At 54.6% G+C, this 23,320-nt stretch overlaps 3 protein-coding genes across 12 annotated transcripts in view; 2 read left to right on the top strand and 1 right to left on the bottom strand.

The window, feature by feature from the left end:
- Positions 1-599: 599 nt before the first annotated feature.
- On the top strand, positions 600-16,302 carry NHERF1 (NHERF family PDZ scaffold protein 1). 2 transcript variants are annotated; one of them, XM_053567690.1, is made up of 6 exons: positions 630-1,309; positions 11,677-11,838; positions 12,672-12,825; positions 14,572-14,612; positions 15,733-15,822; positions 16,047-16,302. In XM_053567690.1, exons 1-6 carry the CDS (start codon positions 848-850, stop codon positions 16,230-16,232), a joined length of 1,095 nt encoding a protein of 364 aa, XP_053423665.1. In that variant the 5' UTR covers positions 630-847; the 3' UTR covers positions 16,233-16,302. The 2 variants fall into 2 exon arrangements, with proteins under 2 accessions (XP_053423666.1, XP_053423665.1); XM_053567691.1 differs by lacking the exon at positions 15,733-15,822 and having other exon boundaries at positions 600-1,309.
- A 144-nt stretch (positions 16,303-16,446) lies between these two features.
- NAT9 (N-acetyltransferase 9 (putative)) lies at positions 16,447-22,874 on the bottom strand. 7 transcript variants are annotated; one of them, XM_053567706.1, is made up of 7 exons: positions 22,745-22,874; positions 22,152-22,237; positions 20,945-21,054; positions 20,310-20,453; positions 19,668-19,727; positions 19,387-19,481; positions 16,447-19,289 (listed from the first exon to the last, which is right to left on the bottom strand). In XM_053567706.1, exons 1-7 carry the CDS (start codon positions 22,784-22,786, stop codon positions 19,155-19,157), a joined length of 672 nt encoding a protein of 223 aa, XP_053423681.1. In that variant the 5' UTR covers positions 22,787-22,874; the 3' UTR covers positions 16,447-19,154. The 7 variants fall into 7 exon arrangements, with proteins under 7 accessions (XP_053423681.1, XP_053423686.1, XP_053423682.1 ...); XM_053567711.1 differs by having other exon boundaries at positions 16,447-19,314; XM_053567707.1 differs by having other exon boundaries at positions 22,152-22,308; positions 22,734-22,856.
- A 142-nt stretch (positions 22,875-23,016) lies between these two features.
- Positions 23,017-23,320, top strand: part of TMEM104 (transmembrane protein 104) — a 58,898-nt gene continuing 58,594 nt past the window's right edge. For 2 of the 3 annotated variants that reach the window (XM_053570090.1, XM_053570091.1), the window contains exon 1: positions 23,017-23,088. The gene's annotated coding sequence lies outside the window, so the exon portion shown is untranslated. The remainder of the gene's footprint in view (positions 23,089-23,320) is intronic. The other variant, XM_053570092.1, reaches the window with a different exon arrangement.

The raw sequence follows: 23,320 nt of genomic DNA on the forward strand, positions 1-23,320 counted from the left end.
ACAGGCTGATTACCTGCCCCTCCTCTCTAGCCCCTGCCCTGTATGACCCGTCTTCAGTGGGTGGCAAAATCTCAGGCTCTCCGCTGAGTCCTATAAGCGAGTCCTGGCACAGTGCAAAGTGACTCCACAAACGAGAAAATATCCCTATTCAAACAACTCTGCAGGTTTGGAGGAGGACAACTTCGGTCTCACTCAGGACCGCTGGGCCTTCACTGAGCCGTAGCGGGAAAGTTGCTCCGGTAACAGTCGCAGTCCCTCAAGCAGAGCTGTAGACAAGGCTTTAGCTAAAGGCTGTTAAAACCTTAGGGTCCTTTACCCGAGGGCAGGCTCTCCTCAATCCCCGCCACAGGTGGGAAAACCAGGACGCAGCTCACCGGCCCCTGCTCAGGCGCTGGGAACTCGCCCGGGCCCCGCCCCGAAGCCCGCACTTGGTTACAAATACTTCACTTCCTGAGCTCTCCATCCAGGCAGGCAGCGGGGCGCCGCGCCGAGCGCAGGCCCCGCCCCACGCATTCCCATTGGCCTGGGTCTTTCACCCGGCCCTAGCGTCCCGGCCTGTGGTTCCTGATTGGCTTGCGGTGGTCCACACCCTCTGTGGGGCCCCGCCCCCAGGGTAAGTTGCCTGGGCGGGTTCTGGGACGCTCAGATACCGCGCGGGGTAGGGATTGGTTCGCGCTCGGTTCTTGGCTCCTGGCGGTTCGCAGCATCCGGCGGTTCCCGGGACACCTGCTTGCTCCTCCCGTCCGGTGGCTCACGGGCTCCCTGCTACTCTCCTTCCCACCTCCCGGTTTGCTGGACGGGGAGAAAGACTGGCCGTTCAGACGCTGCTGAGCCGTCTCAGGGCAACATGAGCTCGGACGCGGCAGCTGGGGCGCCCCTGCCCCGGCTCTGCTGCCTGGAGAAGGGTCCAAACGGCTACGGCTTCCACCTGCACGGGGAGAAGGGCAAAGTGGGCCAGTTCATCCGGCTGGTGGAGCCCGGCTCACCGGCCGAGAAGGCGGGGCTGCTGGCCGGGGACCGGCTGGTGGAGGTGAACGGCGAGAACGTGGAGAAGGAGACCCACCAGCAGGTGGTGAGCCGCATCCGTGCCGCGCTCAACGCCGTACGCCTGCTAGTGGTCGACCCCGAAACCGACCAGCAGCTGCAGAAGCTCGGCGTCCAGGTCCGGGAGGACCTGCTACGCGCCCAGGAAGGGCCGGGTCAGGCTGAGCCGCCAGCCACTGCCGAAGCGCAGGGGGCTTGTGACGAAAATAAGCCGCGGGCCACCGCGCCAGAGCCGCGCGACACCGAGAAGAGCCACTCGGAGTGGGTAAGTCGAGCGCGGGCTGGAAAGAAACGAGAGGAGGAATGGGGAAAGACCCTGGCGTCCCGGTCATCCAGCCCTGAGCCTGCCGACTTTCTGAAACTCCACCCGCGTGGGGGAGACTGCTTCCGCCCGCCGACCGGGCGGCCTGGCTATAGGAACGCCGCGACCCCATCCCCCTTCCCAGGCTGGGCTGGGAGCCTGAGCGTCTTTGCTGCGTGCACACCTCTTGTCTCCCACGGCACGAGAGAGTTAAGCCCCCTTTTCCTCTGGTTTGTTGAAGACTGCTCCCGTTCCTCGGAGTCCCTCAATCCTTCCCCTTCCCGGGGCACTCTTGGCCAAGCCAGCCTGAACTGGGCCAAGAAGGGGGCTTCTCCACCCGAGAGGTGCCTGCTTTCTCTCCAACCCCGGCTTTAGTAAGTTAAAAGGATAGCAATCTCTGGCGTGGGGAAGCTCCCCACGCAATCCGCCCGTGTGTGTCATTAACTAAAACCCGACTGGACTTCGTCCTCCTGAACTGCAGTGTGACTTCTAAGCCAGAGTGGGGAAGCCCCCACAGTTTCCAGGCCGTGGGAGTGTCGTGCAGGAGGGGGGCTGAGGCATCTCTAGAGTGATGGCTGTGCCACCCAAGAGGATTTACGATCCTCAGGAATGTGAGGAGTTTGCACTGGCTCCTATCAAAGAGGGGGAGGGTGAACCTTGGAGGAGGGGGAGGGTGGAACTTGGTGGAGGGGAAGGGAGATGGCTGGGGAGAGGAGGGAGGAGGTAAGGAGGCACGTGGCTGTGCAGCTCCAACAGAGCTCATGGTCTTACACACCTTGTAGCGCCCGGACAGCAAGCAGATTGGTTGCTTTTTGTCCATGTTTGGTGTTTCCCCGAAATGATCCCAGTTTAGACCAGCTGCAGGAGGGGCAGCTGGCATAACAGGAGTTGTTGTGCTGAGCCTCCTGTCCCCAGAGAGTGCAATGGGGAAGCCTCAGGGTGCAGACTGTGGGGAGCAGGGCCCTTGCAGCTTGCACCTGATAGTAGCGTGTGGCAGGGTTGTCCATGGTGCCAGGAGGATCCTCTCTGGACAGATAAAGGGCACAATTCAGCACTAAGGTAGAAGGTGGAGCCGGAGAAGATCAACTGGTTTGGTGGAAGTGAAGGAAGTGATGTCACCAGGAGCCCTGTCCAGCCAGAGCTGGGTGCTGGGAATGCCAGGGCTACCAGGCTCCTAACTTCCTGTCCCTGCCAAGCTGGCATTGGCAAGGGAAGGGGCCCAGCCAAAGTACCCCTGGCAGGGAGTTGACACTGGGGAAATGGAACCAAAGACCTCTCTAGTCCCAGCCATAAGTTCAGTTTGAACTTTGTGCTGAGTCCATCGATTTGCCTTTTTTTTTTTTTTTTGAACTTTAGCACCCACACAAATAACCCATCTCCCCCCTCCCAAGTTGCAGTCATGTTCGGCTCCTCCCTTTGTCCTTTTGGTTATGCTGCTGGTTGCCAGAGGTCCTGGCGGGAGGCTACCAACTACCAAGAAGGCTTGACTTAGCTCAAAGACAGCATGTTTGGTCTTCCTGGGTGAGCACAGAATCAGATTCTCCCAGGTGGTTGTGTGACACCTGCATTTGTATGTACTTCATTAGGCCAGGGGACAATAAGTAGTAGAACCACCTCCAGCAAATCCTGAGAACACCATCACCAGACAAGTCATAGTATTTCACTGAGCTTTAATTTTCCCACGTATAAAAGGGCTTCTCTAGAATTTTAGAAATAATGGGAAGTACTTGAGCCCCTGCTGGGTACGTTTCCAGGTGTTCAAATCTCAGGTCTGTGTGACCAATCCCCCCTACCCTCAACCTCAGCCATAGCTTCAGGACTGTGAAGTCCTTCTGGTAGAAGAACTCCATAATCTGGTTTGGTGAGCCTGCAGTTAACCTATTATTGCAAAAAATGTTAATAAACACGGTAAGGTTTGGACTTTTTCCTATTTGTAGCATCTGATTGAGATTTGCTATTTCATGTTAGCCTGAATTTGTGTGCAAAGTGGAGCTGTTCCCTTGTCTTCATTAGTTCTCATGTGTGAAGAAGATTCATGTGGAAAAGTGCCGTGCAGAAGGGGGTCAGCCATCTGGCAACCCAGTGCAGGATGGTACCAGGCAGAGGCCCGAGGGTGTGTGGAAGTGCACTTCTAGCTCTGCCCACCTGCTCTGTTGATAGCTTCCCCCACCCTCGCCCATGAGGAGAGGGGCAGCAACACCCAACCTGGTGCTCCACTGCCTAACGCCCCCCCCTCTCTCCATTCACCCCTGTCACAGGATGAGCCCTAAACCCTTGAGCTTGGGCCCTCAGAGCAGGCCTGAAGCAACTCAGATGTATTAGCGACTGCCTTGAGCCAAGTTACTTCACTTCTGTAAGCCTCCACTTCCTGTTGTGTAAGTTGGGGGTGAGCTCTGCCCCGGGGATTACATGAGGATCCACGTAAAGCAGGCAGCTCAGCGCCTGGCAGTGAGTACATGCTCAGTAAACACTGGTCGTGGCGTTGGAGCGAAGGAATATTTCACCGTGGTTATTGCACACTCACCCATGGGGCAGATAGCACTGGGCCTGCTCTCCAGCTGGGCAATCCCTGCATTCAGTAAGTGCTCCATCCTTGGTTGCTGTTGGTTGAGAATTGTGTATTCTTCCAGGTCCTTCCCATCTGGCAGCCTGCCCTCACCACTGGCCCCCCAACCCTCCAAATCACACCAAGGACAGGAATTCCTCTCAGGCCCTGGCCTCTGAGCCTTCACACCCTGACATTCCTTAGTCTGGAAACCCTTGGTCTCCTTCTCACTCTCCAAGAGCTGGCCCTTCCTTTCCTCCTCCTCTTTGTCCTTACATCTTTTATCACATAGTATTTTAGTCATCTGTTCATGACCTTTTCCTCCGCTACAGGGTAAACCCCAAGGGCAACAACTGTGGCTTATTGTGTTTATATTCTCAGTGCTGTGCTTGGCACATGGCAGGGAGGTGCTCAATAAATTCTTTTTGAATTAATGAATGAATATATAACAGCTGTCAGGAACTTTGTCCTTGTTCATCTTAGCCCAGCATACCCGGTCTTATGTATGCCTCCAGCACACTCAGAGATTGGAATTCCAGATAGAACCTACCCACTCCTCTGTCTTGCTTGCTAGCGGCTTCCACTTTAAGATTTGAAGCTAAAAGTCTGGGCTTTGGGGCCAGTGCTTGAATCCCAGCTCTGCCACTTGCTGGCTCTGGGACCCTGCAAGTCCATTTTACTCTGTAAGGCTCAGTTTCCACCTCTGAGGACAACAGCACCCACCCCACAAGTTTGTTGGGAAGATTGAATGCAAGGATAAGGGTGTAAGTGAAAGAGCCTGGCTTGGGGTGGTTCCTGCCAACCCTGACCCTGATCTCGGGGGCAGTGACAGTGCAAGTAGCCCAGGTAGCAAGATAGGTGGATGGGCACAGTTAACTGGCAGGCTACCAAGCTCTTTCCCAAAGTGGACAGGCCATTTCACACCCACAAAGTTAGAGCTTTGGTAGGACAGACCCAGATGTGAACTGCTGGGTGTTTAGATTTGAAATGGATGAGGGTATGTTGGTTCTTCTTCTTAAGTCAGGAATTTGGGATCCTGGCAAAACAGTGCAGCCCCTGCTCCTTACCTTCAGCCCACTGTTAACTCAGTAACTCTGAAGGTGATTCTCTTGGACATAGAAAGGAACCCCCCATGTCCAATGGGAGCCCTTCCCCAGACTTCCCATCCCAGGGTTCTCTGAGGACGGGGGGTAATATTTAGGAATTAGAGGAAAAGGAACTCAGCCTAGTCTATGCTGCATGTCCATTTATAAAGAAAAAGCAGAGCTCTAGACCCCAGAAGTATGTGTTTTTCTGCTTTTGTCACTCTAAGATAGAATGGCCCTACCTGGATGAAACGCAAATCTGTAGTGTGCCTATAGTTAGCTTGTGCCATAGACACATCAATAGACATTCATTGATTCCTCCGTGACCACCCCGCAAATTGGGTATTGTTTATAAGTTGATAGAAAGTATTCAACACCTGATAGCTATTATTGGTGTCTGGCAAATCCCAAACATGCCTTTTCTCATTTAATGCATGTGATCACCCTGAGACAGATATTGGCCCCGTTCCCTACCTATGGAGGTGGCAGCTCTGTCAATTCAGGTGGCCAGCCCTGGGACACAGCTAGTGACCCTCATCACCACAGAGCAGAAGTATGTCTTGGAACTCTACTTTCTGACTCCAGTGTCTGTATATCCATTTGACCAAATGGGAGGGTTGTGCTTAAAGGCATGATTCTCTGCCAAATGTCTCTGCCCATCATATCCTGGGACACACCAGAGCCATCACAGTGCATGAGTTCAGGCTGCTTGAACCAGCTTCTTGTATCTGGGCCCTAGTTCGGGCCAGGGCCTCTAGGCACTCCTGTCCCCAGCAGGGCATCCTTCAAGGATGGCAGCCCTACTGGGAAGTCTCAGCCCAGAAGGTGCGAACTCCTGTCTCCATTCCTCATGATGTGATAGGCTGGGGCAGGAGTCTGGTACCCAGGTCTCTCTCCCAATCCATACACCACCTCTGAACCTGCCCTTGCTAATTCTGCTCAATGAACACCCATGGAGGCCAGCCTTGACTTGTTGCCAGAAGGCTTCCTTCCCCTCATGGTAGGACAACTCAGCATGTCCCCAGACTCATAGGCAATGTTTAGGTTACTATGCCTTAGAGAAGGACAAGTGGTACATTTGTGTTATGCAAGGGAATCTGCGTTCTCTGGGGTCCAGCTCACTGCTGGGTGACTGGGAGCTCTGACTTCTATGAGACAAAGGCTCCAGCCTCTCTGTTTGTTGTAAGGTCAATGGGATTTAGAGGACCATGTTCAGAGCTACCTCCAGCAGCACAGTGGCAGAGAGTGAGACCTCTACGTCTGGGCTGTATGGAGTGGCAGCCACTGGCCACATGAGGCTCTTGGGCATTTGAATTGTGCTAGTCTGAATGGACGTGTGCTGCATGTGTAAAATGCATGCAGGATTTTGAAGATATAGTACAAATAAAAGAGTATAAAAGATATCAATTTTTTAAAAACAGGTTACATGATCAATGGATAATATTTTGGATACATTGTATTAATATCAATTTCTCATATCTTTTTACTGTTTAATGTGGCTACTAGAAAAATTTAAACTTCACACATGGCTGGCATTCTGTTTCTGTTGGACAGAACTGCTCTAGATCCAGTTCAAATACTGCCTTCTCCTTTCAGCTATGTGCTTGAGCAGTTTACTCCATATTTTTGAACCCAGCTTTTCTCATCTGTGAGACACAGGCAGTAATACCTCCCCTGCAGGGTTATAACTGAGTTTTAATGAGAAAATACACTTAAAGCCCTTAGTGCAGTGCCTGGCATAGAGTAGGTGTTCAGTAAATGGTGGCTACTACAGTTTCACAAGCTCCTTGAAGCTTCTTCCACGGTCTCTTGGGACAGCCTATGGGAGTTAAATCCAGAGACTAATGGGAGGAGGATGAGGGATGAGGAGGGGTGTCTGTGGGGAATGGGGATGGCATGGGGCAGCCAGCCCTGGATGATGTCCAGCCAGGCAGCAGCCCAGGTACCAGCCTGCTCCATCCCAGACTTGCCCAGCCCTGGGGAGACTTGAGCCAGACTCTGCCCCCTCCTGCTCCCATGGGTCTCTGGCTGGCACTGGTAGAAGAGACTTCTAGTCAGAGGGAGAACCTGGCAGAGGGCTCCCAAGTCTCACGGGTGTTGGAAAAGCAGCCCCCACTTTAGGTTATGTCTCCTTCCTCATTCCTACCCTGCCAGGCTCCTTCCCACTGAGCAATGGGAAGCACAAAACCAACGCTAGGAGTAGCATCCTTTTCTGAACATGAAGGTGTCCAACATTCCTCAGCCTGCACCGACTGGGGTGGGAGGGCATTTTGCAATGAGAGGGAGGGGGTTGTGTAGGATACAGTGAGGTGGCATCAGGGCCACGGGGCATGGAGTCTGTGGCAGCCAAGCCCACTACACCTCAGCCTAGAGGTGTTCTGAGCCCCTAGTCACCTCCCAGCTGCCCCGCCATACACAGGCAGGGCCAGCTCGCTCCATCCTGGGTTCCTTGAACAACCAGTATCAGACCCAAGCCTTTGTTGGCAGAATCCATGCAACAGACTGAGCTGACTCCTAGCCCAACAAAATGGCCCAATTTCTCCTCCCTGTCCCCCACCCCCTCCATTCTGTTGGTAGGGCTGATTTCCATGTATTGGGCAGCAGAGCACCTACCTAATGTTCTTATTTGCATAAATGAGCCCTGGTCTGGGAGAGGGGATTCTGGAGAGATGGAGATTTGCCTTGATTGTTCCCTCAGCCTCCCTGGTGATCTTCCTGCTCCTCTAGTCCCTCTCCCCTGGGGTGCAGAGCTGGCTGGCCTGCAGGAAGCAGGGAAGCAGGGAAGCAGCCTGGCTGTGTACGTGGGGCCCATCACCATGGCATCAGCCAGGGGGAGCTGGGCCCAATGAGGCATTGGCCCCCAGATGCCCACAGCCCTCCCCAAGGAGGAGAGGGAGCGGCCCTGGGCCTGCTCCCCAGAGACAGTCACCAGGATTAAGATATCGACTTTCTCCAGCTTTCCAGGTGGCTGCTGGTGGCGCCTATTGAATTCCGCCCACCATCCACTCCCTGGACTGCGTGGGTGGAGGTGATGGGGCTGCTACTTGGGTGGGGCTAGGCTCACTGGGGGAGGGGAGCCTGAAGACCTGTGTGGGGTGGGGAACATGAGAAAGGGCTGGTGGCAGCTCTGGTAGCAGCCCCGTTGTCTAAAAGTGAAAGTCTTGGACCTGTCCAGCCCTCAGCCACCCTAGCCCAGCTGCATTGCCCATGGCCACCAGTGTCTCATGTTCCCTCCCTCATGCATCTGGGTCTCTGCCCCTCTCTTCTCTGAGCAGATCCTGAGTTTCCTTTGGGTTGGGGCTTCTTGACTATCATCTCATCACTAGGGGTCCCAGTTTGCCCTCTGGAATATAATTATTGGGAACCTCTGAACAGATTCCAAGGCCACATGCCCCTGAAGTCCACTCCTTCCTCCATGCTCTGGAGCCCTCTAGAGCCGGAACCATGGCACAAGACCCTTCCTGTGCTCTGGGGGCCACATGCAGAGCCCAAGATGGCCTGGACTTAGCCCCCATGTACCCTCTTTCCCCAGAGGCAGAACCTAAGCCCTGCCCCAGTGAGGTGCATGAGGATCCAGGAGCAGTGATGGGTGAGCCCCACAGGTGCCTCACCTCTCCCCATCCCCCGCCTTCTGGGCCTGGAGACCACACCCAGGCTTAGCACATCCCTGGGGTGCAGCCCCCAGGGGACTCCTCCTTCTGCCAGCACCAGCTGCCACCCAGCAGGGGTTGGGCCTGCTTGATGCTGACTCAGCCGTGGGCAGTGACACCTGGAGACAGTTGGGTGGCTGCTGCTGGGAGAGGGGTGAAGAAAAACAAGGCTGGTCTCCTTGGAAGAGTGGGAAGTCCCCACTCCTCCCTGTGTGAAACGGCTCCATAGGGCTCTGTGGTGCTTTGTAGGCTTCCCATCACCCTGTGTAGTCACCACAGGGTCACCCAGAGGGCAATGGAGCAGTGGATACCTGAACCCTTCAGGCCAGGTCCCCTCCTTCTCCCAATCCTCATGGCTTGATACCTGCAGAGGGGAGCAAGACTCAAAGCAGACCCTCTAGTTCTAGTGACACATGTCACTAGGCAAGGAGTTCTGGGGTGAAACTTGCTGAGGACCAATAAGGGAAGGTGGCAGCACAGAGGTCTGGGCTGGAGGCTGGGCTCCCAAGGGCAGCCAGCACAATCCTGCCTGCCAGGGGGGCCGCCTGCCCCAAGCCCAGGCATTCCCACTGCCCCCTCCCCCAGGCCATGCTTTATCCTTTGGCTCAGGCTGTAGCTCTGGCTGCAGGAGGCCCTGAGCCCCCGGAAGGAAGGCTGTGGTTTCTTCGTTTTTTTCAGCAGAGGCTGTAGCCAGTGCTAGGGAGAGAACCAATCTGCTCCCCACCACCTGACTACTGTGGGGCTGCAGCCCCACTTGGGATGCACATTCCAGACCAGGATCCTTAAGGACCAACCAGCAGTGTGTTAGAAGGAATGTAGGTTCCAAGTCATAGACCCAGGCCAGAGCCTGGGCTGTGTGATGTTGGGCAGTGAGTTTAACATCTCTGTGCCTTTGTTTCCCCATCTCAAAGAAGAGTTGACAAGTCCTAGCCAGGTTGCTATGGGAAGGTTCTCTGGAGTAAGGGTACCGTGGGGAGAAATGGAGGAGCGCAGCATCGGTGCTGCCCTCTGCCTGTCCCCAAGATCTACCCTCCCCACTTTCTCAGGGTGAAGGCCCAGGTTATGTGGCACTGTCTAGGTCTAGCTGAGGAAAGCCGAGCCTGTCCTGGTGGTGGCAACTGGTCAGACCTGTTCCTGCTCACCTAGGCGGCCTGGGGGAGGGCTGGCTGGGAGCTTTGTGGAGGGATTAGCTGGAGGGGAGAAGAGCCTCACCCGGGAACAAGATCCCAGAGGGCTGTGGGAGCTCCAGGGCTGTGGGAAAGGGCAGGCAGGGTGAGCATGGGGCAGGTGACAGCATGGAGAAGTGAGCTAGGAGTGGGCCTTCAGTGAGTCATGGCCCGGGGCCAAGGAGAACTTGGCTTTGACACCCTGGCTTCTGGGCTCCTGGGCTCCTGAGCCCCTGTGGGCCACTCACTTGTCTTGGTGGTTGTGGCTAGGAGGGGCCTGAGCCTGATTTGGGGAACTTGGTGCCAGGCATGACCCACTGTCACCCCTCCTAACTATCTTGGCCTCCCCACACTCCCCACCAATATCCTGAAATATAGGCAAGACCTTCGCAAGCACTTAAAAGAAGGCAAAGCCACCCATGGGCCACCCCCAGAGAGCCAAGGGCTGGGATTGAGTGTCCTGCAGGTGGTGGCTGCCTCCTAGGGCTGGCAAGTTGGGGCACAGGCCCCTTTGCCTTCCTCTGTGCTCCTTCTCACCCGCCCTTGCCTTCTCTCCCAGCTAGGGATTTGGGCTTCAGAGCAGCCTGGCACCGCACCCTCCCCCAGAATCTGCCTTCTCAGTTTAGTGTGACTGTTTATTACTGTCAACAATGGTAAAGTCTAGGCAGCACAGGGAATGACAGTGAGAAAGTGTCTCTACGTATGTTAATTATCTCATTGGGCCTCACAGCAACCCTGGGAGGCAGGTAGTAGCAAGAATGGTCTAGAAATGAGGAACCTGAGGCTCTGAGAAGGAAATGGACTGCCCTGGTCACACAGCTAGTGAGCAGGGTAGCTGGAACCTGGCTTAGGGCCTTGACTGTCCATTGGTCATCACCTGATGTGCTGGGTGACAGAGCTGCAGGCTGGACAGCAGCCAGCATCTCTCTGCCAGGCCTGGGCGGAGGGGGAGAGGGAGCCCCAAGTGTCCTTAGGCTCAGGCACTGGCCACTCACACCCTATTCCTTCCATCGTGCTGTACCGCAGGGCTGCTGCTTCAGTTGGACCCAGCTCGCAGAAAACCTCTATCAGCTGAGTGTCTGAGTGCCCAAAAGAAATCTGCCCCTTTCATAGGTCGCACCCTCTAGTCCACGACCACACTGCTTCCTTCAGGCCATCCCTACTTTTCACAGCCCCCTTCACATGCAGGTTCCTTGGGGCATTGACAGGGTCTCGGGGGTCCAGTTGCCACCTTTATCCTCAGCTATACCTGGAGTTCCTGAGGATGGCCCTGCCCAGTCCAAGACCCTTTACTATGCTGTCCACTAGATTTCTGGTTGTCTGGATTCTTCCAGCTCCCTTTTGGCTAGGCCATTTGGCTTGATGGGGGTTGGGGGGAGGAGAGGCTTTACTGTAAACATGCCGACTAGCTTCCAGTAAACACTGGTCTCTGTCTCCCTTGCTGCAGAGAACAAGTGCTGGAGGTCCCACGGTGCCCAACCAGGCGAACAGGGATGCTATATACTCCCCTGTCAGGAAGGCCAGACTCAGCCACTGCGGTGGGGAGGGATGAGGTCTCAATCAAAAAGCATATGATTGACCTTAGAATGTCAAAAGGCAAAGGGACTCAACAGCTAACCTGGTCCTAGCCCTCATTTGCCAGAGGAGGAAGTTAAGGTGGACAAGGGCAGTGTCATGCCCAGGGTCACCAAAGAGGTCCCCTCCTTTTGATACAATGCTAAATGTCACACAGGTCATCTGAGTCCTGGGCCAGAATTCTCTTGCATTGCCAAATAGGATGTAAGCAGATTTTCTTCCTTTGTGGGAGAGGTGGGTCAGGCAGAGGGTAGAGAAGGGAGGACCTGGGACACTGTGGAATGACACAGACCCTCCTTTATCCCTACAGCGTGAGCTTCGGCCTCGGCTTTGTACCATGAAGAGGGGTGCCAATGGCTATGGCTTCAATCTGCACAGCGACAAGTCCAAGCCTGGCCAGTTTATCCGCGCGGTGGACCCAGACTCACCAGCTGAGGCTTCGGGGCTCCAGGCCCAGGACCGCATTGTAGAAGTGAGTGATGCTTCTTGACCACTTCCCCAGCCTCCTCCCCCTAACTACCTCCCTGCAAGTAAGCAATGACCGGGGAAGCCACCGCACCATCTACTGGTCCATTAGCCCATGGGGTACAGCCACTCCGGAGATGGTGGATGGGTGGGTGTGGATGAAGGGGAGACAAGAAAGGTGGGTAGTGGGTGGATGGATAGACTCTTCTCTTACCCCCACTCTCCCCTGGCCAGGCACACTCAGCAGCCCATGATTCACCCTCAGTCCAGGGAGCACCCCCAGAGCTTCCCTGCTGCCAGGCACAGGGGTGAGGGTGTTTGTGATAAAACCCCTCTCCCGAGTCAGGACTTTAAATAGGCTCATTCTGTCCTTGTGTGCTGTGCTCACCAGAGAGGCAGTGTGAACCAAACGCTTGGGCAGGTCCCAGAATCACAGAGTCTTAGAACCTTAGAGCTGGAGATCAGTTCTCCCAAGACGTCTCAATTTACACGTGAGAAAACCCAGGCCCAGACAGGGAAGTCAGACAGCAAGTACAGAGAAAGGCCGGGGCCCCACCCAGGCCTCCTTTGGAGACTCTCCCATGCCATCTCTCACAGCTGTGTTTGTTTAGTCTTGTCTGGATATTTTCTTTGGCTTTTCCCACGTGTCCTGCCTCCCCAGCTGACTGTCAAGCAGGAGGACCAGTGGTCTAGTTCAGGACCCTACAGACAAGGGGGATCAGTATCCCTGTGTTGTGAACTTGCAGAGAACAAAGAGGATCATTTGGCCCTTCCCCACCTACTAGCCTACCTACCCCAGACCTGAGACTGTGCTGGTAACCCCCTACCCCCATCCCGCAGGTGAACGGGGTCTGCATGGAGGGCAAGCAGCATGGGGAAGTGGTGTCTGCCATCAAGGCTGGTGGAGATGAGGCCAAGCTGCTGGTGGTAGACAGGGAAACTGACGAATTCTTCAAGAAATGCAAAGTGATCCCATCTCAGGAGCACCTGACTGGTAAGCAGGGGACAGGGGCAGCTGATTGTCCCAGGGGTGTGGGCCAGTGCTCAAGACGTGGCTGTGCCCCAGGTGAGGGTTAGGATGCTCCCTTCTCCTTCAGGGGCACCCAGAGGTCTGGGCTGGGGAGTGTGGGGCCTAGTGTGGGGAGAGGAAGTAGGCATTGGCCCCCAGGTTCTGAGGATGGTAAATGACAGGAGTGAGCTAGCATGATTTATGGGGAAAGAGACAGAGCTACAGCACTGAAGGGAGCCCCGGGCCGTTCACGAGCAGTAGGTTCTCAAGGCAGTGCCGACGTGAGGAAAGGGTTAACTCTGGGGAGGCCTTCAGCCTTTGCTTGGTCAGATCAGAGTCCAGTGACAGGGGCCCAGTGCCTCCCCGTTCCCTTCTCTTAGGTTGTCTTGGAAACAGCCTCCCTGGCTCTAGAGAGTAGTGGGTCCCCCTTCTGTCCCTGGGCCCCTGCCCTCCCCTTCTCCTGCTATCACACAGCCAAGCCTAACACCTCCCCCTGCCCAGGCCTGAACCAAACAGGGCAGGGCTGTTGTCCTAGGACTGGGAGGGGTTAAGCAGCACTGTGCTCCCTGGTTTGGACTTTCTCCCTGGGAAGATGGCTCCCCGAAGTGGAGGGGTGTGGGGTTCTCACTGGGGCATTCTGAGGGTGGAATATCTTGGGACTTTGCAATGGGTGGGGCCTCTCTGAGAGTCCACACAAAGTACAGACTCAGCTGTACATGCCCAATGGGGAGGCTACCTGGCCCCATCTAGGGACTTTGGAGCTCCTTGAAGGGAAGATGGCTCCTTGGAATTCCCTAGCAGACCCTGGACATGGGAGGTGGGGCTCCACATTACCCACATCTCCCAAGTCCATGGAAACCAGATAACTCAGATTATCCCTTTCTTCAGTAAGAGGAAACTAAGGCCCAGAGAAGCCCCAGCATGGAGCTGATGGGGACGGAGCTGGCTTAGTGGGAAGGAAGGGTGTCCCTGTGTCCTAGCAGCCTCTCCCTGGCCAGAAGGCTATGGGTATCGAAGAAAGGGAAAATGAGTCAGGCATGCCTGTGTCCTGGGCCAGGGACAAGGGAAAGATGCCATGGATTTTAAACTAAGGGTTCAGAGGAAACCAACCTCAGCTGACCAGTCACTGAAGATGGAACAGCTCCCCATGGCCACATGGAGTCTCTGCCCAAGCCCAGTGTGGGTGATCCTAGGACTGTCTTCCTTCTCTTTGGCCTCTCCTGTCACTGACTCAGGGAGGAAACATTCAGGACAGTGCCGTTTCTAGATTGGCAAGTAGGAGTTGGGACTATTCTGTCTTCCAGCTGAGGCAGGTGCAAACCACAACCTGGAGTGTGGTTCCAATTCTGGTGTCCTATCATAAATCAACTGGGAAGTGGCTGAAAATGCTGATTCCTTGGTCCATCTCAGATACACTGAATCAGACTCTTAGGTGCCAAGTTCCAGGGAAGAATTTCCAATTTTCCCAGGGAAGAATCCCAGGTAGGAATCATAAAATATCACGGAGCATTGCACTGAATATTGTTTTGTGAAACTTCTTACACAATAGCTTTTTGTGTACTGAGTCATCAAAATGGCTGTGGTACTTACAGTGGGTTGCAATGAAAAAAGCTCCAGTGACACGAGCGAGATCTAATTACCTGCCCAAAGCCAAGTCCCGCCTCTCTCTATGCTGCACTCCCCCCACTCCCCAAAGCTTCTGGACTCACCTCTTCTCTGTCCCTCACCTAGGTCCTCTGCCCGAGCCCTTCGCCAATGGGGAGATACAGAAGGTAAGGGCACATCCCTTCCCTGCCCCTCTGGGGACTTGGGAGATGGGTCAGAAGGTAGCATGGTTGGGAGGACAACTAGGTTGGCTCAGGCTGAAACCTTAGGGGCCCTAGTTCTAGCTCCAAGCTATAGAACTGTCTATATACCCCCATGGCCCCTGCCTAGGGCCAAGGTTGTCAGGAGGGAAAAGGCTGCTGGGTCCCTCTGTGCCCCGCCATCCTGGGTGACAAGCCCCCACCTCCAACTCCCCACTGTACAGAAGGGGCCATTCTTCCCCCCAAGAACAGAGCTTCAGTGTCTGGCTGCAGGCTGCTAGGCCTCTGCTACTTCCAGGGTTGGAAGAACAAAGCCCATCCTCCCCTCCTCCCTGGGCAGAGGGAAGGGGGTGAGACTGGGGAAGAGATGGCAGGGCTGGGCGCCAGCTGAAGCCATGGAAGAACCCAGGAAGGGGCTGAGCGCCAAGCTGATGCCCCAGCCAAAGCCTTCACTCTGGGACAAGCCTGACTCAGAGTCAGGCCACAGAGCAAGAGCTCTCTACAGGGCCTGCTTGAAGGTTTCCCTTCCCCAGGAGCTCCCACCAGGGGACCTAGCAAAGGGGCATCCCTGGACACTGATCTTCCATCACCCCATCTTTGGGTCTAGAACTCTCCATCTACTTTGTTCCTTCGAGGCCTGAGTGGCTGCTTTGGAGTTGAGTTTTCAAGATTTCTGGGGTGAATCCAGGCACAGGTTGGTGGGCACAGCAGATTCCAGGAGCACCACCTGTGTTCCCCATGCCACACAGAGACATCCCTGGTGCCCCCAACTCCAAGAAGCCTCTACTTGGTCATTGGCCCAAAAGGCTAGTCAGTCAGTGCCTAGAGCCACATTAGGGAGCAAAGGGAGATTTCAGCTAATCCCACAATGGTCTGCGTCCTTCCAGGCTACCCTCTGATCCTTTAAGGAATGTAAAAACGTAAATCCAGTGAGGAGCCCTGGCAGGCTCAGGGAATTTGGGGTGGATGGTCATGGCAAGTGGCACTTCTCCAACTGAGGCCAACCCCCTGCCCCACAAGCTCCCTCTTGTATCAGGACTTCCCTACCCCACTCCCTGCCAACCCACAGCCCTCTTCTCTGTGCCAGGAGAACAGTCAGGAAACTTTGGCAGAGGCAGCCTCAGGAAGCCCCAGGCCAACCCTCCAGAGATCCAACTCCAGCGACACCAGTGAGGAGGTAGGCAGGCCTGGGAGGCAACAGCAATGGGTTAGGGGTAGCCAATTCCTGGGCCTGTATTCCTGGCACACCAGCCTGCCTTTGAGGTCACATGCTGAGCTGTGTTCTGTTCTTGTGACCTAGCTTCCCTGGGCATGGCCTCAAGGGAGCCACCTTACTAAGGCTAATGACAAGAGAACCTCACCAGGGACTGACTCCAATTTACTCCCTCCTCCCATTTACAGCTGAATTCCCAAGACAGCCCGAAGAAACAGGACTCCATGGAGCCCTCGTCCACCTCCTCTGACCCCATCCTGGACTTCAACATCTCTTTGGCTGTGGCCAAAGAGAGGGCCCACCAGAAGCGCAGCAGCAAACGGGCCCCACAGATGGACTGGAGCAAGAAAAACGAACTCTTCAGTAACCTCTGAGTGCCCATCTGCCAGCACCCACCCCGCCTCCTTTTCCCTCTCCTGTTACTCCCCCAAATCAACATACGAATCAGCACCAGCACCTCCTTTCTTGATGAATCTGATTTTTCTAGAGAATTCTGTTCTTCCCTTGCCTTAGGGAAGGCAAATGTTTCTCTGTCCTGCCCCAATCAAAAAGCAGACTCTGTCCCCTTCTCACTGAGTGCTTCATCCCACCATTGTGCCCTTGCCACCCTGCCTGGGACATCACCAGGACCTGCACCAAGCAAGGGTCGTGTGACCAGATGAGGGGGCATCTTCCCCCACAACCCCACATGGTGACTGGGTCCAAGACTGATGAAGGAACTCTGCAGAACCACAGCTTTCAGTGGACAGGGCATCCATTCTCCTGAGGGCTGTGGCTTAGTGTCTTTTCATTTATTTGATTTTTTTTTTTTAAGTGCGGTTTTGCAGCATTTAGAGGGATTTCTGTTTCCTTGATTAACATGATTTTCCTGGTTGTTGCATCCAGGACATAGCAGTAAACTTTTTACTCCCATTCTGAGAGACCTTGGCAGCCCAGGGAGAATTTGTTACCCCTATCCATCCTTCAGCCAGCCATCACCATTGTAAGGGAACTGCAGAAATTCAACTGGTTCCTCCAAACTGCTTTGGCCTCTGTGTCTTCATTTGGAGCTTTGTTCTCTGGCCTTGGACCCCTTCTAGGTGGAAAGTGGCAAATGGCAAAGGAGTGCTCCCAAAGGTGGCCTTTGGTTAGGAAGGTGGAGTGTGGCTGGAAGGACTGCCTAAAGTTCCCTGTGACCCCAAGCCCAGGTCCGTGCCCCCTGGAATCTGTAGCTGTGAACCAGTCCTGTGGCAGAGCAAAATCCCACTCCCAGCCCCGCTGGGTGCTCAGCTCAGGGGCTGAGAGCACCATTGTGGGCCAGAGGCCCCTTATCCAATAGGGATGTTTACTGAAGAAAGTGGCAAGTGGCAGCTGAGACCCACGTGCTGATTCTAGGAGTGCGAATCCAGGATGGAATTGGATTTAGAATGAGAGGACTTGGCTTCACTCTCTCCACCTGAGGCCAGTGGGGCACAGGATTCCCAGCAACAGGCTGAGCTAGCACCAGATACCCTATCTTATCTGGCCACTGACCTGATTGGAGGGTGGCTTGTCCAGAGCTGGGGGAAAAACAAACCTGTGTTGGAGTGAGGAGACTTTCCAAGGGCAAAATGTCATGTCCCTCCGCAGAAACCCAAGTCCTGCATACCTCTTGCACCTGAGGCTACATCCAGGGTGGCCAGCAAGACCTAAGGCTGCAAGGCCCTGGGGTTCTTAGGCAGGTGATCCACCCAACCCACTAGGGGACCACTCAGAAGCCGGGTTGCTGGGTTGAAGGGAACAAGGAAGGGAGGAAGACAGCAAGCCAGGAAGAGGACTGTGGCACCCTCAGGCCAGTCACTATCTGGTCATCTCTGGCTTCTTATGGTTTGGATTCCAGTAGCTAAGAGGAACTATTTAAAACCAGCACCTATCTAGTAACCTGCTCAGCTGAGCCTGGCCTGCCCCTGCCTGGCTTCTACCCTTTGACCCCTGACTCCCACGCAGGTGGAGTTGCCCTACAGGCCTGTGGAAGGGCCCCTCCCTACCCCACCTGCTGGGTGGGGAAACCTTTGACTCTTGAGTAAGCTGAAAATAGATGGAAGGGACAGGTGGCTGAGAGGGAACTCCTGTCAGGGGCTGGAGCACAGTACAAAGGGAGCCACTGCAAACTAAGTTCTTGTTGCAGACTAAGGCATATTTTAGATTTTAGTTTTTCACATGCAGTCTGGTGTGAGACTAGATACAGCCAGGATTGGGGGGGGGGGCTTGCAGGCCTTGGGCAAGTCACCTTATCTGGGACTGCTCCCCTCCAAATGCCCCACAAACCACCCTCTGCAGCTATGTTTTAAAAACGTGCTTGGCCTTTCTTGATGGCCAACCCAGATTATGTTGGGATGTGGGGGACAGTTAGGACCAAAGGGTGTCTTCCCACCTGAGGTAGGGGACACTGGCCCAGCTCTACTCCGTAAGCTGTGGGTGCCAGGCAGCCTGGCCACCCTGAACCGGTGCCTCCACTGCCCCCACGTGGCCTGGCCAGGTGCAGCTGCTCCACAGGCAGAGAGTGAGGGCTAGAAGTGGGAGAGTGGCAGGGACAGTACAGGTTGATGCCCGCCTCTTCCATCAGACACCACTGAGTAGCCTCCACTTCCTCCTACAGCCCCCGGGCTTCATCAATAGAGTGTTCTCCAACCACAAGGACCTGTGTCCAAAACTCACTCACTCCTTTATGCTCTAGACTGGCCTCACAGAGGGAAAGAAAAGAGCAACAACACTAGGCCAAGAGACTAGGCCTCTGGGCCACTCACTCCCTCTCTGAGCCGCCTGACTTCCAGGGTCAAATTCCTAAAGTCACGGTGGCAGGACAACAGGACTGGGCTACCCCTGCCTCATCCCTACCCACAGGAACTGGAAACTGTGAGACTGGGCCTCTGGGTAACTCTTCTCCACACCCACCAAATGAGAAAACAAGGAAAGCTGGCTATGCTGCATGCTTTACTCCCAGCTGGGTGGCACCTCTGGCCATTAAGGGGAAAGGCCTGTCCATTTCCCTGGCAGTCATCAGGCCCCCCCTTTACTTCCAGCTGCCAACTCCACCCAGCCTCTCCCATGCATGCCTGTCATTCATTCCAGGTATGTGAGTCTGAGTTTGGCCCCTGGAGTCTGCTTCAGCCATACTGCCAGACAGAGGGGGTCCAAGGCAAGCTGGCCGAGTCTGAAGGGCCCCCAGCAGGCTATTCTCAGCCTGAGGCATGGTCAGGACTTCTGTCACACTCTCTAGCGCAGGGCTCTCCTCTTCAGGGCACTCACACAGGGCAGCTGCCCACAAGGCCCAGCTGTCAGCAGGGCTCTGCCGACCCATCTCTGTACAGTTTCTCTTCCACATGGCCGGTCTGCTCCAGAAGCCACTGCTGCAAGGGCTCATTCATTATCAGTCTGAGGGTCACCTCCTGGAAGACACTGTTCACAGCCACCTGCACGAGCCAGAGAGAGCAGGGCCTGCCAAATTACAGTTCTAGCATCACTGGGCCCTCGGCCCAGACCTAGGCCTCTCCCTACTAACATGCTTACCTGCTCAAAGTGAAGTTTCTGGAACATCTGGATGCTTGGTTTATTTCCTTGCCCAATTTTAGCCTCGAATTTGGTCAGACCTAGTTTAGTCACTCCTCCCAGGAGATGAGAGACAGAGGGGCAAGCAGCAGGATAGAGCCTGCCCCAGCTCACACCCCCGCCCCTCCTGTCCCAGGTTAGAGGGGGAGGCTGTTACTTCCCCCTCCCCCGACAGGTCTGAACAAGGCTCACCTGGGGCTGGTCACTTCCCCCCCACCCATCATCTGCTCAGACTTTCTTACCATAAGACAGCATCATGAGAACAGCCTCAGTGCCAAGGCCCCTGCCCCTGCAGCCGGGCTCTAGAAGAAAGAACAGAAGCAGCTGATACCATGTGCCGGGCTCTTCTGAGGGTGCCTCACAGGTACAATTTCATTTAATCCTCACAACTCTGTGAAGTTGGTACTATCATTACCATTCTGTAGGTGAGGACAGAGGTACAGAGAAGTGAAACAACTTGCCCAAGTTCTTACAACTTGCAGCCCAGCAATCTGACTCCAAAGCTGACCCCCTTCACATCATGGGAACAGTCAGCAGCTCTCTGGGGGAAGCTGAGGTCTAACAAGGATGCAGAAACGGGAAGGGCTCCTCACATATCATGGCAAGATGGTCTTCCAGAGAAGATCATTTATTTTCAGAGGGTCCCCAGCCCAGCCCAAGGATGGAGCATACTATCTTCAAATTTTGAAGATCCAAAACCAAAGGCTAAGTTCCCACCTAAGCATAAGGAATAAACTGAGGAACCAATGGGTGAACCACTGGGCTGAAGAGGGCCAAGCCACCTATCTGCTCCAGCCAGGTACTGGGCTCACCCACGTGGAGCAGGCGAGCTCAGTGAGTGCCCTGTGCACCCTCAGCAGATCTGTGAGCCAGAAGGAACACACCTGCAATCATGACCTCAATCTCCCCAACGGTGGGATCTTCTAGATCTGTAAGGAAGAGGTTGACGTCTCCTACCATGCAGTTCTCTTCTGTGATGCCTGGCTGGGTCTGCCATTTCTCTGCATCCAGCACAATGAAAGTGCACTCTACGGAAAGAGGCAACAGGGTCGACACCCACACTCCTCAGAGGAGAGGTAAGGGTGGGATTCCTAATTGCAGGACCCCATCTTCTCTAAGTCAATGAGGAGAAAAGGGCACCCAGAGCTTCCTTCAGCTAATTACAAAGTTCCAAGTCTGCTTGGTGCAGGAAAAGATGGCCTTTCAAACAACCAAATTCTCAGAGAGCAGAGAACCCAGAGGAAGACAGTAATCGCACGAGTTTGTGGTGAGGGAGGTGGGGGCAGGGCCTAAATTTACTGCCAGAGCCCATATGCTTTACTTTCTCTAAAACCTTCTGAGCTTGGTATAGCAGGAAAGGCTTCAGTGAGCATGAGAATACAAGGTTCCAGAACCTTCCAGGCTGTTCAAAAAGCATCTGTAGCCCCCAAGGGCTGAGGCTGGGCTGAGAACAAGAGGGAACCTGGAGACTGCCTTTGGAGTCAGCCCTCCCACCATGGGCAGGGCCTCTGCTCCTCACTGTCTGTATCTTCTTGCCAGCTGCGCTGCATCGCATACTCCTGCTCCAGAGTCAGTGGCTCTGAGGCTGTCAGATGCTGTAGTTCTTCTGATTTCATCCACTCATGGTACCTACAGTGACAGGGTGGCCTCATACATGCAGGACTGATTCAGAGGCATGGATCTGATACTTTATAAGATGAAGAAATGGAGAGTAGGAAGTGGGCCCCACTAACTAACACAGGACTAACACAGTGCCTACGGAAGACTCAAAGAAAGACAGAGGGCCTCAGACACAAGACCTAAGACAGGCTAGTCTTGTACGTTCTGTTGCTAGTTCTGCCTGTCCAGCTTCCCATCCTGTCTCAGGGGTCAGTGCAGAGGAGCAATCTGAAACCAAATATTCTTCAAATTCCTGAGGGGAAGTATATGGCAAGCTAATCTCAGCAAAGAAGGCTGGACAGATCCGCATAAAGTCAGGACAGTAGGAACCCCCAAAAGGAAAACTACAAAAAGAGGATACTCCCCTCCACCACCACTATCCCAATCTACTGGATATTTGCCAACTGCCTCCACAAGAGTCCCATCCTGTGACTCAGTCCTGGCCTTTCAAAGAGTAGACATCATAATAACCATCAGCTCAGAGTTTTATAAGACAAGCCAACATTAAGTCTCCAAGAACTGAGCATCTTCACTGGCACCAAGAAAATGTCACTAACCTACAATTAGGTTAAAAGACCATTTCCTTCCCTTTCTTACACATATTTAGTTCACATAAAATAATTCCTTGCTAAAAGGCCAAAAAGGAAGCTGAGAAGGTAAAGTCACAGTCCCTAGCTTCAGCTTTTTTTATTTCTCTTTTCCTTCTCTTCCTCCCTTCCATTCATGTATGTATTTGTTTATTTATTTATTTAGACAAGGTCTTGCTCTGTTGCCCAGGCTGGAATATAGTGGCACCATCATGGCTCACTATAACCTGAACTTCTGAGCTCAAGTGTTCCTCCTGCCTTAGCCTCCCAAGTAGTTGGGACTATGCCTCACCAGCTTTCATTCTTTTTTTTTTTTTTTTCCTGTTCCTCTCACAACCAATGTTTCTTCTTCTCAGGGGAAACAGACCCTGGCACAGGGACTAAGAAAGGCCGACCCTCCTCACCATGCCTTGGAGAGCTGGCTTACATAGCTCTACATAAAGCTACAAATGCACACCCCACATCAAGCGGGACAGATACCTGGGCACATGCTCTGCAGTGTAGGGTACAAGGACCACTTTCTTCCCCAGCAGTAAGGTGTTCTGATTCAATCTCATGGCAGCAGCCTGCAGGTAGGGAGAACAAAGTGAGAGTCCAGGCTCTCCAGCTGGACTCCATGGCTAAACTGACTTCCATGCTTCTATACTCCAGCAAAAAAGAGAACCGGGCTAGTCAAAAATAATTAAACAATTTTTGACTCACATCTCAAGGGGCCAAGCCTAGACTGCCATTTATGACTGCCATCCACCTCCTGCCCGCCACCCCCGAACTTCAATTCCTCAAACCCAAGCACCAAGTACCGAGACTTATTCCCAGTGTTCCCATCATTCGCCCGAGTCCAGGGATTCCAACCCAGGATCAACTTTCAGCCCCGCCTTAATCCTATTTTCAACCTCTCTCCCCAATGACCACCCTAAGGGGATTTGGCCACACCCTCTTCCCCGCCCCCCGGCCCCGCCCCGGCGCTGACCACTTAAAAGGTGAGGCAAGCTTAGATTCTCAGGCCCCTCCCTTTTGCGTGGTGTTACTGGCTATTCTCTTGGACGCTTCAGCCACTGGGACCCCTGTATTACCATCCACCCGCCGCCGGCGAAAGCATCCACTACAGAAAGCATGAGACACTCCTAACCTGCCACGCTCCCCGGATCGGCCAGCTGCCACCCTGTCCGCATGCGCGTGAGCACGTGCTCGCCCGTTTCCGCCACGCAGACGGCAGCCGCCAGGCCCCAATCCCGGTCCCACCCCCGCGCGACGCCCAATCAGCGTGCTGCGCCCCGCCCAAGGCGCGCGCAGGAGCAGGGCTGCGGCTCTGGCGCATGCGCACTGTGGGCGCTGGTGCGGGACAGCTGGCGCCGGCAGCAGCTGAGAGGCCCCAGGCGGCTGCAGCGGTGGCAGCCGGGAGTGAGCTGTGCTGCAGGTGTCGGGCCTGGCGGGATGGGGTGGGATGAGGTGGCGCCAGAGTTGGAGTTCTTTAGGAAGGAGGAAGACGGAGAGGCTCTGAGTGGGGCTGTTGGGAAAAAAGGAAGGTTTGAGGGTGGGGAATCCAAGGCGGAACGGAAGGCAGGTGGGGGCCAGAGAGTAGAGGCCCGGTTAAAAAGGAGAGTCTCTGGGGCAAAGAGTGGGTTGGAGGGGTGATGTTGGAAGCCCCC

Source organism: Nycticebus coucang, chromosome 18, assembly GCF_027406575.1.
Source record: "Nycticebus coucang isolate mNycCou1 chromosome 18, mNycCou1.pri, whole genome shotgun sequence".
Lineage (NCBI taxonomy): Eukaryota > Metazoa > Chordata > Mammalia > Primates > Lorisidae > Nycticebus > Nycticebus coucang.